General features: G+C 35.5%; 1 protein-coding gene across 1 annotated transcript in view; it reads right to left on the bottom strand.

Annotated features, from left to right (window-relative positions):
* The window catches only part of LOC150110580 (cilia- and flagella-associated protein 43), a 258,702-nt gene that overhangs the window by 69,628 nt on the left and 171,116 nt on the right, over positions 1 to 17,958 (bottom strand). Inside the window, exon 8 of the mRNA XM_090401995.1 lies at positions 4,732 to 4,844. Coding sequence (XP_090258121.1) covers positions 4,732 to 4,844 — 113 coding nt within the window. The remainder of the gene's footprint in view (positions 1 to 4,731; positions 4,845 to 17,958) is intronic.

Below are 17,958 nucleotides of genomic sequence, written 5' to 3'. Positions count from 1 at the left end.
TTGGAGAGAGTGACCATGTAGTTTTGACTTGGAAGATGAATAGACATGCAGGTGTATCAAAGAAAAGGGAAAGTATGTGGAATTAAAAGGCAGGTGATTATAACAGTCTTAGGTATCAACTAGAGGCAGTTCCACGGAGGGAAGAATTGGCATGCCAGGATATCATTAGTGCTTGGGAAATTGTGAAAGAATATTTGTAAGCAGCAATAGTAAGCTGTATTCCACGAGTGAAGCGGACACAATTTGGTGTAAAGTAGATGACAAACAATATCAAACAGGAACTGCAGTCGAAAAAGAGATTGGGGAAGAGATATAAGGAGAGAGAGAGAGGTGGAGGGCAGATACACGAAGAATATAAGATGCAGGGCAGGAGCGTGACCAGTATGGTGAGAAAGGCAAAACTGGAATATGAGAAGAGATTGGCACTAAGATTCAAAGAAAATCCAAAGGAAATTTTTAGCTATGTGGCCAGTAGGAGGAGAAACGATTGTGGAAGAATGACATTGTTGGATAAAAATGGGAATAGAGTGACTGATGCAGAGGACATAGTGGAGTTGTTCAATGAACACTTTACTGGAGTATTTCATCCTGGAGAAGGTTTTAATACTAGAGGAATAAGGCAGGTTCAGGATTTCAGGTGCAAGAGGAGAGTGTGTTCCAAATATTGAGTACTCTGGATACCAGTAAAGCTGTGGGAATTTAATACCAGTAAAACTGAATGGTATTTCACCACAGGTTTTGAAAGAATGTGCTAAAGAACTGACAGCTCCATTGACCTGGCTCTTCAATAAATGTCTGGCTGTGGGAAAGGCACCCAAGGAATGGAAGGAAGGTAAGATAGTGCCACTGCAGAAGGTTGGTAACAGATTGGAAGTGTCGAATTATAGGCCAGTTTTGTGTATCATCAGTAATTTTAAGGTCTTGGAGAAATTAGTGAGTGACTATATTGTGCAGATGAGGGTAATGTTATTTGAGAATCAACATGGATTTGTTGAGGGGGTGCTCTTGCTTTAGTAATATGATTGCCTTTTATAATAAAGTGACAAGAGCAGTTGATGAGGGAAGGGCATATACTGCCATTTTTTCAGATTTTGCAAAGGCGTTTGACAGGATGCCACATGATAAGCTGATATTTAAGTTGCAGCACATGGATTTAGATCTCGGGTTAGTCAACTGGATTCAGGATTGGCTGTCTAATAGGTATCAAAGAGTTGTGTATGGTGGGATAATATCAAGGAGGCAGAAGGTTACAAGTGGTGTTCCACAGGGCTCAGTACTGGAACCTGTATTGTTCAACCTTTATATCAATGACATTGTCAATGGATTGCAAGGGGATATTCAGTTATTTGCGGATGATGTGAAGCTGAGAATTGTTATCAGTAATAGTGCAGATGTGGTAGCCCTGCAAGAGGATTTGATTAAACTAGATTGATGGGCAAATGAATGGAGTTGTCAGTTTAATGCAGCAAAATGCAAAGTCTTGAAGTTTGGGAACCATCAATGGGAGGATGAATACTCAATTGGAGGAGCTGTACTGGAGGAAGTAGGGGAGACAAGAGATCTGGGAGTGATGATTGATAGAAAACTGAAATTAAGGAAGCATATTGCAAAGGTTGTGAAGGTAACCCAGAGGATTGCTGCAATACTGAGAAGGATGCTGACCTGCAGAGATAAAAGTGTTATCATTCCATTGTATAAGATGCGCTACCTACATACTACTTGAACACGATCTCACAGAAACTCAAGTTAAAAAATTGAAAAACCTATTTAAAAAAAAAGTGTCCTCCTGGCCTCCCAACATTACAAAAAAACTCAAACCATTCGGTTCTCGTCCCCCACCCATATATACAGTATATGATGTACCTAAAATCCACAAACCTAATTCTCCCCTAAGACCTATAGTAGATGCCACCAATGCACCTTGCTACAAATTGTCAAAGCAGCTTGCTAACTCTTTGACCCCCCCCCCCCCTCACTGGTCTTACCACATCTTATGTAAAAAACTCTACCCACTTTAAAAAATTAATTGAAAATCTTACTTTAAATGATACAGACAATATTGGTCAACTTTGACATCATCTCATTGTTTACCAATATTCCCCTAATTGACACTTTAACACTCTTAAAAAACGTTTTCCTTTTGATATCTTAGTGCTCTTTTCCTTTACCATCAACTCTGGTTATTTTTCTTGGAAGAACACAATCTACAAACAGATAGATTCAACTGTCATGAGTTCCCCCCTCTCACCCCCTCTTGCCAATTTTTACATAGAGAATTTTGAAAAAAACGAGCCATAGACTCTTCCCCTCTAAAGCCTTCTATCTGGCTAAGATATGTAGATGATGTGTAGATGATGGAAAGGAAAATAACAATAGTTTACCCTTCCTAGATACATTAGTAACATGCCTTCCTAATGGTAACCTTTCTTTCTCTGTATATAGAAAACCTACTCATGCAGACAGATACATTCACAAATTCTCCCACCACCACCCATCTCAGCAATATGGCATTATTAAATCTCTAACCAATAGAGCCCACAATCTTTGTTCCAGCGAAACTGCCCTTTCAACTGAACTCAAACACATACACAGCACCTTCCTTTCCAATGGCTACAGTGACTACAGAATTAAAAAAAAAATCAAGTCTTTCCCGATTCCCCGACCATCTCTTCACAGAAGGACTTCAGAAATGCCATCACCATTCCTTACATCCATGGTACTTTAGAAAAAATGGCCAGATCATTAAAAAAGTACAACCTCCATACAGCTTTTAAGTCCCACTGTAAACTTGCTACCTTATCCGTTCCACCAAAGATCAGCTCCCTCCTCTCTCAGTGCCTGGAGTATATATAGAGTTCCTTGCGCCTGTAAACTGGCTTACTTCAAACAGACAGGCAGATCAGCAACCGTCCGGTTAGAAGAACACAAGTCATACATCTGCAATCACGATTATGGTCAATCTGACCTTGCAGACCATGTTTTGGATACAATCCACAGGATCTACTGGAAAAAAAAACACCATGCTCCTAGTAAATTCAAATAAGAAAGACTGTTCTTTGAATCTTCATCTGCACTCAGGAATCAATCTAATTTAAACAAATACAGTTGCATTAAAATTCCCAAAATTTGGGAAACATTAATTATCAGAGATCCCTCTTTACATCCTAGGCCACCTGCAAATGCCCATAGAGGGCGCACCACCTAGAAAGAACTTTAGTTTCACTCACTATTGTATTGTATTTGTGTGTGTGTTGTTACAAAAAGTTTTTTGTAATCCTTGAAGATGTCTCTGTGATGGAGACAAAATATTAGAGTATTAAAATTAGTTTTAATCCTTTCTCAGTGTTGATAATATTCCATTAATCCTCCAACATGTATAAGACCCTGATCAGACCACACTTAGACTATTGTTCTCAGGTTTGGTCCCCAGGATTTGAAGGGGATAAATTAACTGTGGAAAGGGTACAGAGGTGGATAACAAAGATGGTTTCAGGACTGTACAATGTCAGTTACAAGGACCGATTGAGGGAATGTGGACTGCAGAGTTTGGTGAATGGAAGAAGGAGAGGTGATATGATCGAGACTTTTAAACTGCTGAGAGGCAGTTACAGGGTAGACATTGAGGAGTTCTTTTGCTTGGTCGAACAGTGGGAAGGAGTGATGACAAGGGGCCATCCCTGGAAGTTACAAAAGGAGGCTGTGAGCAAGAGGGTGAGGAGTAGTTTCTTTGCATGGAGGGTGGTTGAACCGTGGAATGCAGGTAATGCATTCCACAGTTAGAGCAGGAATGGTCAATGAGTTCAAGGAGTGGTATGATAAACTTAGTGTTTCCTAAAAACGACCTCCCACGATGAGTCTTTTGACTCCATGGAGGCCTGGATAATAATAATAATAATAATAATAATAATATAAATTGGCATTAGTCATAAATGAAGAGCATTGTATGAGTGGATTGTCATAAAGTAGAGCATCATAAGGCAGGGTATTACTGAATACACTTTCCATGAGAAGTGCTCTGAATTAGTAGCTATTTTTAGGGAAGTTAACTGTTTTTATTATACATGCCACTGGCATATGGATTTCTGAAATTCAGTTAGCTCTAATATTATTATGAAATTATTTTCACACTGACCAGACCTCAAAAAATAAAAAAAAAAGTTAAAAACCATAATAAATGACAATAAACACTTTCTGTGAAAAGTGCTATTAATTAGTGGCTCTTTATAGGGAAGTTAACTGCTCTCATTACACATGTAACTATTCATGAAGGCATTTCATTTGTAAAACTTTATTTGCTTATGCTAGGTAAAAGACACAAAAACAATAATATAAATTATTGCCAAATATAATATATACTTTCTAATCAAGGTGAAAAAGATGTGATGAAGATGAATAAAAGACAATGATTCAATTTCTTTTAATAAATCAGAATATTTGTCATTAATAATATCTGATTTTACAAGCGTAAGAGTAATATTCATTCAGAGTGTATGACAGGCAGAATGGTTTGATAATCAGACAGTGACCCACTTCAAAAATGGCTCTTGAATTATGGTGAGCAAGCAGGCATGGTTGTTTGTGAAAATCCTTTGTTGACAATTTCTATTATTTAAGGATGCCCTTAAACAATTTCTGTTGTTTTGAGTGAGAACAACTGTGGAGCTAAAACAAACAAATTTACCACCATTTGTGAGTAGAATATACATAAAAAAAAAGAAATTGGCTGCATACCTATTGAGCTGCATTTTCATGTTCTCTAATTTTTCATTTAAAATTTCATTTTCTTTTTGCTTTCTATGAACAACTGCAGAAATATCTGCCATGACAAGTGCATTCTGTTTAACCTAAAAAAAAAAAAGACATCCTTAATAAAATAATGCAGAGGGTGATGATGAATAAATGTATAAACAACTTGGATTAGTAAACAAAGGAAGAGTAATTATTACGGGCAATTTTAATTATGGCAGTAAAGTTTGGAATGAAGAAATGGTATTTGGGAATAAGGAAAATGAATTTCTTGAGTTATTGATAGATAACTGTCTCAGGCAGCATGTAAAGGAGGGCATGAGAGGATCGAAAGTTTAGATCTGATCATATCATCAGAGGATGTAATTGTGAGTTGGGTTTCACACTCTTCTTCAGTTGGTAAGAGTGATTCTTCACCTGGCTTGTAGCTAGCCATATGTGAACTTCTATGAAGAAAGGATATATATATATATATATATATATATATATATATATGGAAATATAAGGCTGGTGATGATGACAAGCTTGGGAGATGGCTTGGAGCTATAGCATGGAATGAGGAGTTGAGCAGTAAGGAAATGAATGCTTGGGAACTGACAAAGAATACATACAGCATCAATGTATGAATGTATTCTGAAGGCCAAAAGGTTGAATAAGGTAGGTGCAAAATGGATGAATGAGGGGCTTAAGCATGAAATCTGGAAGAAGAAGAAGGTACTTTGGAGGCAGCACAAGATGAATGATGGTAATAATCAGTTTTATGAAGAGTATACAGAACAAGCCAGGAGAGTGACTCAGTTAGTAAGAAAAAGAAAAGTGAAGTATGAGGAGAAATTGGCAAATCAGGTGAAGAAAAAACCTAGAGAGTTGTTTAGATATGTGACAAGTAGAAGGAAGAATGATTACGATAAGATGATAGTAATGGATGAAAATGGTAGAATGGTAACTGCTGTAGAAGACATTGTTAAAGTATTCAGTGATCAATTTATATGGGCGTTTCATCCTGATCAGGGTGGAATCATGAAGAACTTAACTGTTGAGAACATAGGAGAGGATGGCGTAACTGTAAGCAGGAGGTATTTCAATAAATAAATAAATAAATATCCTTGATGTCAATAAGGCAGTTTCATGGCAAATCACCACAAGACATAAGGGAAATAACAGTAGCATTGGCATGTTTGTTTAATAAGAGTTGTACTCTTATTAAAAGAAATGGAAAGAAAGTAAAAGTGAAATTGTTCCACTACATAATGGTGGTAATAAGGCTGTGGTTTTGAATTATATTCCGATCTGTGAAGGTATTAGAGATATTGGTGAGAAGTAGGATAAAGAATTGTGTTGAAAACAGCAGCATTTTTTGTGGTTATCAGCATGGGTCTGTTCAATGGAGATCATGTTTCACTAACTTACTTATGTACTATAAAAGGTGACAAATACCTTGGACAGGGGAGATGAATATACAGTGGTGTACTTGAATTTTGGAAAAGCCATGGATAGGCTCTGACACAACAAACTATTAAATAAACTGAAACAGATGGAATTGGATAACAGACTTCTCGGTTGGATCAGTCACTGGTTGTCAGATAGGTATCAGAAAATTGTATATGGGGGTGCAGTATCCCATAAGAGGAAGGTCATTAGTGGTGTACTACAGGGGATCGGTTTTGGGATCATTTGGGTAATTTGGGTAATTAATGATACTGGGATGGGTTTAACTAGTGATATGCAGCTGTTTGCAGAAAATGCAAAATAGGGGACAGCAATGCAGAGTCAAGCAGATGTTATGGCCTTACAGGAGGACTTAAACAGACTGTATGAATGTGGAACTGTCAGCTGAATGTTGCAAAGTGCAAGGTTTAGAAATTTGGTATGCAAATTATACACTTGGTGGGGAAACTTTAAAGAAGGTGGAGGAAATGAGAGATCTGGAAGTGGTGGTAGACAAGTATCTGAAATTTAGGGGCCATGTTGCACAAGTTATGAAGACATCACATTATATAATGGCAATGAAGCAGAGGACTTTGACATGCAGAAATAGAGAGGATGTGATGTCATTGTATAAGGCCTCGATCAAACCGCATATAGATTATTATGCACAAATTTGGTCACCAGGATTTCATAGTGATGATGATATGTAAGAAAGGGTTCAGAGGAGAAGATTCACAAAGGTGGTCAGTGATCTTTGGAATGTGTTGTATGAGGACAGATTGAGAGAATGTAAGTTTCAGAGTATCCTGAATAGGAGAAGGGAGGGGGGATATGATTGTGACATATAAGCTAGTCAGGGGTTGTTATCAGGTTGACATAGAGGAGATTTTTCATAGAATGAGAGCGGGAGGGGTAGAACAAGAGGCCATCACTGGAAACTGTATAAAGAGAGTGTGAACATAGGAATGAGGATCCAGTTCTTTGCATGGAGAGTGGTTGGTGAGTGGAATGCATTGCCTGAGTGTGTTGTGTGTAGACTCAGTGAATAATTTTAAGGCACAGTTGGATGACTATTGTGTGTAATAGTGTGTACTTCCCACAATGAGTCTCTGACTCCATGAAGGTCGGATGTTAATAATAATAATAATGATGATGATGATGATGATAAAATAAATATTATTATTATTATTTAGGCCCTGCATAGAATCTTGAATCCCAAGATTCACTGCAGAAGGCCTATCTTAGACAACACAAAGTTTTTCGTACCACTCCTTAAACTTGTTCACCACATATGCTCTCATCACCCTATCAGGCAATGCATTTTGTGGTCCAACTTCCCTCATGCAAAAGTAATTTTTCTCCCTCTTGCTCACCATTTCATTCATAACCTCCAGAAATAGTCACTTGTCCTCACCTTTCATTTGTTCTACAGTATGAAAGATCAATCCTGTAACTATCTCTCAATAGTTTTACATGTCTCAATATCACCTCTTTGTCATTTATCCACCAAACACTGCAGTCCCAGTCCTTGTGCCCTCAGCATATCCTCACAACTGATAAATTAACTCATAAATTAACCTTTCCAAGATTAATTTATCCTCTTCAAATTCTAGTAAGCAGTGCTGAACACAAAATCTAGTTGGGTTTGGATCATAACTTTATACAACAGAATCGTCGCTCTTCTATGTTTGCTGGTCAACGCTCTTCTCAATATCACAACAGTCTTCTGGGTTATCTTAAGCACTTTTGAGATATGTTCCTTAAACTTCAATTTTCACTGACTTTCATGTCAAGATCTAATATAGTCCAACCAACAGAGTACGCAGCCTCCCATCAGTGGATTTCAAATTTGAAGAACATATAGCATTAAAATGACTGACATCCTTGTTCATTTATCCAGCTTATTCAGATCCTCCTGAAGGGCCACCACATTGGCTCTACTAATAATAACCCTTCACAGTTTCGTAAAACTTGATATTCCATTACAATCCACTGATAACGTCATTCAGATAAATGTTAAACAGTATCAAGTACTCAGCACTGAGCCTTGTGGAACTCCACTTGTGATCTGCTTTCTTGACACTGCTCCATCATATACAACACTCTGGTTTCTATTAAACAGCTTAATATCCAATCCAGTTCACTAACCTGACTAACATGTGTCACAATTTAAATATCAGATTATCATGTTGCATCCTTTCAAATGACTTTGTAAAATCCAATAAAATGACTATATGCCTTTCTCTCATCAAATGTTCATATTAATTTATTATAAAAGACAAATTAGATTACTAAAACAAGAGAATCCCTTAACAAATCCATGTTAATCCTCAGATAATATTATCCTGGCTTTTCAATGAAAGACTGGTTACAGGAAAGGTGGAAGAAGGACAAGATGGTGTCATTGCATAAGGGTGGTTAGTAGAACGAGATGTCAAATCAGAGACCACTGTATTTCTTAACAACTACAGATGAATGATGAATTTGTTTCAATAATGAAATAACATGAGTTGGCATAATGAAAAGAATTATAAAAATGGAGGAAAACTCATGTAAAAAACTTTATTAATGTAGAATTTTTGCCTAAATATCATGGGCACCATCAGTAATTATTTTTTTTTAATGAGTTAGGAAATTATTGACCATTTTTAGTTTCTTACATTAGCTACTCAGGCGACACTTTTCAGAATTGTCTGTTATTTGTTTAATTGCCATTCTGTGATCTTGTTCTGATGATGCCAATGATACTTAGGATACGCTGGCCTGGCTGACTGAGTGGTTAGCGTAACCACTCTCCAGTCAAAAGGCTGTGGTTCAAATCCCACCATGGGAATGGATGTTTGTGATTGTCTGTGAAAATATTAGTGGCAGTGGTCGGTGGTAGATGGCGTTGGTATAGATGATGAAAGTAGTTGGTGGAGAGAGAGAGAGAGTTGTGGTGTAGGTGCCTTCCCTCGATGAGTCTTTGGACCCCCTGAAGATATAATAATAATAATAATAATAATATTTTTGGTGAAAATTCTATATTAAAGAAGTTTTTTTATGTGAGTTTTCCTCTGTTTTTATAATTTTTTTCATTAACTACAGAAGAAGTGCAACTTGTGTTCTACCACCGCCCTTATGCAATAGCACTATTTTACCCTTCTTCTACTCCTTGGAGACCTTTCCTGTTTCCAGACTCTCACTGAAAAACCAGGTCAATGGAGATGTCAGTTCCTTAACACATTCTCTTAAAGGATGGTGAAAGCATACCCAGTCACATTATCTTATTGGTATCCAGAGTATTATTATTATATTATTCAGACCTCCATGGAGTCAAAAGACTCAGTATTCAAAAACACATTCTCCTCACGCAATTTATAAAGCTTGATCCCTACTCTACCCTCTAGTAATAAAATATACTTTTTTTCAGGATGAAATATTCCAATCAAGTGACCATTCAACAACTCCACTATATCATCTGCATTTTCATCTAACAAAACTAAAACAAATCATTTCACCTCCATCTGTCCACATAACAAAAGAATTCCTTACAGTTTTTCTTGGATTGCAGAGCTAATCCCTATGTTAGTCACTTTCCTGGCCTGATTCTTATAATCCTCATGGAACTGCTCTCCACGATCCTTTTCATAAGTTTTGCATAATCTCTGCAGTTTCTGTTTGATTTCATTAGTCATCTTCATTAGCCAAAACATATTATCATTTTCACTTGAGATATACAACTTAGTATTGATCACTTTAGTCATCCACTTTACACTCCTGTTTGATTTCATTATTCATCTGCTTTACATCAAACATTCCACAAACCTGATGCTAACTTAGTAAACCTTTCTTGGGACACTCTCCAATACATCTGCCCCCCTGCCCGAAAACCAGGCAACCAAATCTGCATACAATAGTTCATATGTGGCACGATCAAAGCCTTATACAAGGAAACCATAACCTCTTTACCTCTGCATGACAATATCTTTCTCATTATTGCCATAATCCATTTAGATGTTCTTACAATTTTAGAAATGTGACCCCTAAACTTCAAGTCTCTGTCCACCATCACTCCCAGATCTCTCATCACCTCCAACTCCTTCAAAATTTCTCCATTAATTGTATACTCTCCATCCTAACCTTGCCTACCAAATTTTAGGACCTTGCACTTTGCAACATTAAATTGACAGCTCTGCTTATTTCCTCATTCACATAGCCTACTCAGATTCCCCTGCAAAGCCAAAACATCTGGTCCACTTCTCATAGCTTTTCTCAAGTTTGCATCATTAGCAAACAGCAGCAGATCTCTAGTTAAGCCAGTCTCCCAATGTCATTAATGCACAAATAATGGACCCAAAAACAGATCCTGCAGTACTCCACTAATGACCTTCTTTGGGGATAACACTCCTCAATACACAACATGCTGATGCTAGTCTGACAGCCAATCAGCCATCCAGCTCACTAGTCTGTTATCTAATCCCATCTAATTTAGTTACTAGCTTGTCATATGCCAGTCTATCAAAGGGATTTGAAAAATCCAAGTACACTGTTGCATATGCATCACCTTTATCAAGAGAATTTGTCATCTTCTTGTATTATGTAAGCACACTGCTGGAACATGAACCCCCCCCCCTAAGAAATTCATGCTGACTATCATAAGTGCTACTATTTTCAACCCATATCTAAATTATGGTCCTCACTAACTTCTTTAAAGTTTTAACAAGAACCTAAGACACACACACACAGGTTAGCCTATAATTGGAACCTCAGTCTTATCCTTCCCTCTGTGAAGTGGAGCAATCTTTCCCACTTTCTATTCCTTTGGGAGTCACCCTGTTGAAAGGCACATGTTAATTAAGTTTGCCAAAGGTACCATTAATTCCACAAAGCATTCTCTCAAGACACATGGTGATATATTGTCAAGTTCTATTGCTTTATTAACATGAAGTTTACTTGCTCATTCACCATCAGTCCCTCCTCCATCAAACTATCTAGACACCAGCTTCTCCTAATATTGTCTTCATGAGGATGAAATACACTGATAAACTGATCACTGAATACTTCAACTATATTCTCTGCATTAGTTACTAATCTAACTGAGTCATCAACTAGCATCATCCTCCCATAGTCATTTTTCCTTCTACTTGTGACATGTCTAAAGAGCTCACTAGTATTTTTCTTAGCTTGATTGGCTAATTTCCTCTCATATTGCACTTCTGCTGCCTTTAGCAACTGAGTTGCCTTCCTGACCTGCTCTTTGAGCATTACCAACATTCACCTTATGTTGCCTCCATAATGCCCTCTTCTTTCAGATTAATCACTTAATCCCTTCCTTCATCACCAGCCTTGTAGTTCCACATGTATCCCTTCTTTATAGAACTTCTATAAAATAAAGAAATTAGAAAATTAAGGGTATGACTTCTGAATGAAGATATTATGTATTGTATTGATGGTACTAGACTGCAAGAAATTGATGAGACTAGGGATTTATGGTAATCCTGGACAGAGAGTTGAAGTTCAGAGGGCATATTACAAAAGTTGACAAATCAGTTCAAAGGATTCCTTGAATGCTAATATCCCTCTTTATAAGACTCTGATTCTGCTGCATTTTGACTACCATACACAGGTTTGTCACCTGAATTTCTTGGGGATGAGGAATTGGTGGAGAGGATCCAGAGAAAAGCAACCATGCTGTTTACAGATCTTTGAAATGAGGCCTACCAGAATAGACTGAAGGTATATGAGTTGCAATGTTTACTAGATATGCTGATAAGAGTCAAACTGACACAAAAGGAATTTTTCAATACAAGACAAATAGATGTAGAACTGGGAGTCATCTCCTGGAATTTGGATAACATTGTGGTTAGTAGGGGTGTGCAGACTAGATTTTTTGGTTGGAGAGTGGTAAATGAGTGGAATGAACTGACAGACATATTTGTGAGTTCTCTGATTGAATGAGTTTAATGAGAGGTTTGTTAGTTTGTTAGTTAGGTGTCCTGCAATGAGATTTTTGACCACATTGAGATACCCATATAATAATAATAATAATGATAATTATTATTATTATCATTATTAATACTGGATTTCCATGAGGTCAAAAGACACATCATGGGAGGTAAACACTAGCACATAAAGCCCATCAAACCATGCTTTTAAACTTATTGAAAGCAGTGCCACGCCATGGGTAGGAGGCGCCCTCATGCAAAACCTTTTTCAGCACCCCCATAAAATAAGTCTCCATGAAAAATTTTTTTGAAAAATTTTACTTTGTTAAAAGTACAAAACAGTTTATACGCATACATAAAAATAAATTTTATTTAACAGTAGTAGAACATTGTAATCACTGAAATTCATTAATAAGGAATTTTTAATAATAAAAATTTTCAAAAATGTTTATTCTTTAATATATAAATACAACAGAATATATATATATATACAGGGTGTTCGGGATAAATTTGACAGTTTCGTAAGGAAAAAGAAAATCTTCTTTGTATCTATTAAATTTAATGAATTGACAAAAAAACATTACAGGCAGAGTTAATTACAATACTATCAACAAGATTTACTCAAAATAACCACCATTAGCATCGATCACAGCTTCAATTCTGCTTCAAACCTTGAACAAGCTGATGCTACAGTCTCCCTGGGAAGGGCCGCAAAAACTGTTTTAATTTTATCCATTAACTGGGCTTTTGTATTACTGGAAGTGCGATTGGTGTCTTTTTCAACTGCGCCCCATACAAAATAATCCATGGGGTTAAGGTCTGGGGAGTTTGGAGGCCAAACATTTGGACTGGTGAAGTCGTAGAAATTTTCAGACAACCATTTTTGACTTTTCCCAGAGGTGTGGCAAGGGGCCGAATCCTGCTGCCATACATACGGCCTACCATTGGCTACCCTTGTTATCCAGGGCTTGACTACAGTTAGCAACTCCACGAACAAAGCCCGAATTCCAATGCCAGGGTTCTTCAACACCTGTTCCTGCAGATTTGCGAGGAATTCTGCTGTACGAACGCAATCAGATCGTCTGCTAGGGATCTTTCTTCTTGCTACATCCTCGTAGTCACCATTGCAAGTCTCTAGTTCATGCCTGATTGTTTTTACTGTATTCAGGGAGCATTGGGCAGCAGTCGTAATATCCTTATTTTGATGGCGGGCACGAATCATCATGATACAAGTTATTCTCTTCCATGATTCAGGTGGGTTCCAGCTATCCATCCTTTCTGACATCTTGTATATGAATGAAGAAAGGTCCAAACTTTTAAATGAAGAGAAGTGTGTGTTAATACATGTAACTTACGGAAAAATATAATTAATTATAAATATGTCAAATTTATCCCGAACACCCTGTATATATATATATATATATATATATATATATATAGAAACAAAAATTACTTTTATTTTAATATAAAAAGAAATATTACATAACAAAGATAATTTGGAGATATGCTTTTAACTATATAACAATTAGTATAAATGTAGATTTATTTTACATATTAATCTGTCTTGCTTTAGCTGCCACAAAATTTTTAATAATATCTTTAATGTCTAATGAATCCATAATATTATTTTCAATTGATATAATTGATAAATCCGTTAGACGCTCTCCAGACATTGTTGAATGCAAATAATGTTTTATTAGTTTAAGTTTTGAAAAACTTCTTTCCCCTGATGCTACAGATATTCATAATGTTAAATAAATACGCATCACATTCGCAGTATTCGGAAATGCGTCGGTTAATTTAAAACATCCTGAGGAGCCGACTTTTTTTTAATAAAACATTGCAAAGTTTTTAATTCCTCAAATAAAGTCATACCATCAATATCGCAATTGTCAGAATCTTGATTGTCGCTCAGTTTTAAGTGAAAATGTTTACAATGTTTTATTAAATCTTCATCGCTCCAATCTTTTAATTTGCTAATGTCTCTTATAACTTTAAAGTCCTCGCTATGTTGATTTAAGAGTATGAATCTTTCAGTGACTGAAGTTATTGTCGTATCTAAAATCGCGAAGAAAAAATTTATTTAAAAATTTTGTTTAGGTTCATGCGTTGTCTCATCTGATGCTTCGTAACCAAACATTTTTGTTTTTGTTCTTTTGCGAATGTCTGAAAAAATAGGATCACTATTAAGATCGTTTGCTACTTCTTTTGCAGTTCTAATAATATTTTCAAAATATCGGTCTGTTTTTCGAGTAATTAATTCTTGTATAACATAATCAAGATTTTCTGTAATTTTTCCTATATCAAATGTTGGATTCTGCATTATTTTGCTTGCAACATTTACGAGACTTAAGATTTCATGCCAAACATGAACAGATGAAATAAATTTAAACGAATAAATCTTTGAAATTAAATTGTCTGCCTGAACTCTAGAATGGATGTCTTTAGTTTCATCTTCCGTAATATCAAAAAGGGCCTGGTAAATTTCCTTGATATTACTTTTAAGTGGCTTTATTACTTCTACTCTACTTTCCCACCTAGTAGCAGAAAGTGGTTTCAAATTTAAAACACGAATATGTTTTTTTAATATAGCCCAATGCTTCACAGATATTGAAAAATAATTATATAATTCCTGTATTGCCCCCAAAAAATTTACAGTTTCAGGATATCTTAGCTGCATCATTAACTACCAAATTTAATGAATGAGCAGCACACGAAATAAAAAAGCTCTTGAATTTATTTCAAGGATTTTTTTCTGCAGTCCATTATGTTTGCCTCGCATATTTGAACCATTATCATAAGCTTGGCCGAGTAAATCCGAAATGTTAATATTCAATAATTTTAAATAATTTTTTTATAAATTGAAACAGTCCTTGCCCAGTGGTATCTTCTACAGATTGAAAATCCAAAAAATGTTCATGAATTTCTGCTATATTTTGTATCTTTATTTTGATTAACAAATCTAATAACAATAGATAATTGTTCTGTGCAGCTTATATCTGGAGTAGTGTCAAGAATTAATGAATAATTCTTGACACTACTAATAAATAAACAAACTAAATAAATCAAGGAAAGGTACTCCAAGAGATTGATGAGGCTAGGGACTTAGGGGTATTGGTAGATAAGGAGATGAAGTTCAGAGGACACATTGCTAAGGTGTCCAAGATTGCACATAGGATTACTTGGTTGTTGAGGAACACACTGACATCCAGAGATAAAGAGGTTATTATTCCCCTTTATAAAGCATTGATACTTCCACATTTGGATTACTGTGCTCAGGTCTGGTCACCTGGATTCCTTGGAGATGAGGAGGCTGTGGAGAGGGTTCAGAGAAGAGTGACCAAGTTGGTGAGTGATATAAAAAATGCTCCCTACATTGATAGATTGAGAGCTTGTGGATTGCAGAGATTGGTTGATAGGCGAAGAAGAGGGGATATGATAGAAACATTCAAATTACTAAAAGGTTTTTATAGGATTGATGCAGGGGAAATGTTTCAGCTGTGTGATAGTGATGGAAGAACAAGAGGTCATCTCTGGAAATTAAAGAAGAGTGTGGTTAACAAAGGTGTCAGAACAAGGTTTTTTGCCTGGAGGGTGGTGAATGAGTGGAATTCATTGCCTGACTTGGTTGTGAGCTCTTCGTCTGTAAATGAATTCAAGAAGAGATATGACAGATATTGTTTTGCTAGCTTGGGTCTCCCACGATGAGTCTACTGACTCCATGGAGATACCCGTAATAATAATAATAATAATAAAATAATAATATTTCGCCTCTTTAACCATTTCTAAAATTTTTTGTTTCATAGCTTCAGAAATTATATGGATGATTTCATTTTGTATTTTATCACCTAAATAATGAGCAATGTTCCTTTTTTGTGATGTTTGGATGCGATGCAAGTGTTCTGCCATTATCGAATCAAATTTAGCGACAGTTTCTACTAACTTTAAAAAATTGCCATTATCATTTAAAAAACTTTTTGTGAAGAACCTCTAAAAGCTATACAATGTCTTGATAAATATTGTATTATGTAGATTAACTGTTCTATAACAGATTGCCAATATTTTTTCTCAGTTTCATATAATCTTTGTTGTGTGAATCAACAATGCATTTCTTAATCAGCGACACTAAGTTTGCTGTATTTTGAACAGTTTTTAATGTGCATGGAACTTGTCTCATGTAGTTTTAGTATATGACTCAAATGTTGCCAATCGTTACAACCGTATTCGTTAGTAAGTTCAGAATTTTGACACCGAATATTTTGCAATAATAACAGAAAACCGAATTTTGCGATTCTGAATAAACTAAATAACTTCGTAAGTTTTTCTCCATTTGCAAAAGTTCGATAAATAGTATGAATCGGAAAATATGTGGCCAGATTCATCTTTGGGAAATTTTTATTAACTACTTGACATGGGCAATGCTCAACTAAACAATCTCTAGCTTTGATAGTTATGTGATTCGGCCAAGTACCTAGATCATTAACATTAAAATTTAAAGTAATATTTGAAGTTTTGTGTTTTGCTGAATCAGAATCCAATATTTCTTCTGCTGCAACTTCTGTAGACAGTCCAGTGAGGCCAGTTTCATTTTCATATGTAACATTTGTTTCTTCATAGTTATCTTGTGTCCTCTTTTTCTGTAGTAGAGCTACACGGAGTACTTGCTTCATCAGAACTTTCTGTTCTTCGTTTTTATGTGGTCCTGAATTTAAAAATTTATTCAGTGATCCAGCCAATTTATGTTCCAGTTGTACTCATTGCAATTGTCTTTTCCTGTTTTGTGCACCAGATAACGTTGGCTTTTTTTCTGACATCTAGGGGTTAACACACTTGGTTAGACTTTAAAATAAGAAGAGCGTTAAAAGTTGTCCACCAAAATAAATAATTTCTGAAATTTTCCCTTAAACTTATTTTTTAACCCCTTAACTATTATTTTTAAGGTGAATGGCCCAAGACTGACTATTTTTTTTTTATTACAGAATTTGATTTTTCAGATGTTTTGAATAATAAATATGCTTACATTTTAGGTATTTTTTGAAAATTAACATGTAGAGATATTAGCCACTGATTGATTTCTCAGTGATATTTATTTAATATTTTTTACATTCTGGTAATTGTTTAATAATTAAGAAATTTCTAGAATATTAAAATTATTTATTAAAGAATTTAGTAAAAGGACCCCAATCACAATGTCTTCCAAAAAACAAGAACAAATATATAAATAAATCTCTTATTGAAAATTATTTATTTTCTAGATGTCTACCCAACATAACATAAAAATCTTTTGTTTTCAAAATAAGATAATTAACTAAAATGAAACAATTTAACTGATTTTCAAACTTAGCGAAAATATAATAGATGTAGAAAGTACTTGCAAGAGTTGCCTCAGTCTTGCACTACGTGCAGGGCAAACTTGACATACTTGTCTGTTTGCTTACTTGGGAAAAAGGATTAAAACCTAGCTTAGAAAATTGATTGGTATCTTTAATATATATTAGATGTGCTTACTTTATGTGAATAATAATCCAAATTCACAAAAATTTACTAAACAACAATAAATATATCTTATAAAACAAAAGGCAACTACACAGTAACACTGTTACTGTAACGCACAAAATGAAACGATGCAAAAATACACCAAAAAAGTATCAAGAAAGGGCCAATTGCAGTATGTGTAAACAAACTTAGATCATCTAAAGAGTTTTATAGCTCATAAATAACCTATGTTTATTAATTTAATTCGAGCCGCGTCAGCCTCACGCACCGATAGTCTACCCCGCATATATACAGGATTTTTAGCTATGGTCCCTCAGCTGATTAATGTGTTTATAATTTATAAACTATTATCTTTAAAATT

This window comes from Typopeltis vanoorti, chromosome 1 (assembly GCF_054136105.1).
Source record: "Typopeltis vanoorti isolate ZY-2024b chromosome 1, IOZ_Tvanoo_1.0, whole genome shotgun sequence".
NCBI lineage: Eukaryota > Metazoa > Arthropoda > Arachnida > Uropygi > Thelyphonidae > Typopeltis > Typopeltis vanoorti.
Note: the sequence above shows the minus strand (reverse complement) of the source record. Positions and strands in the feature narration are given on the sequence as shown.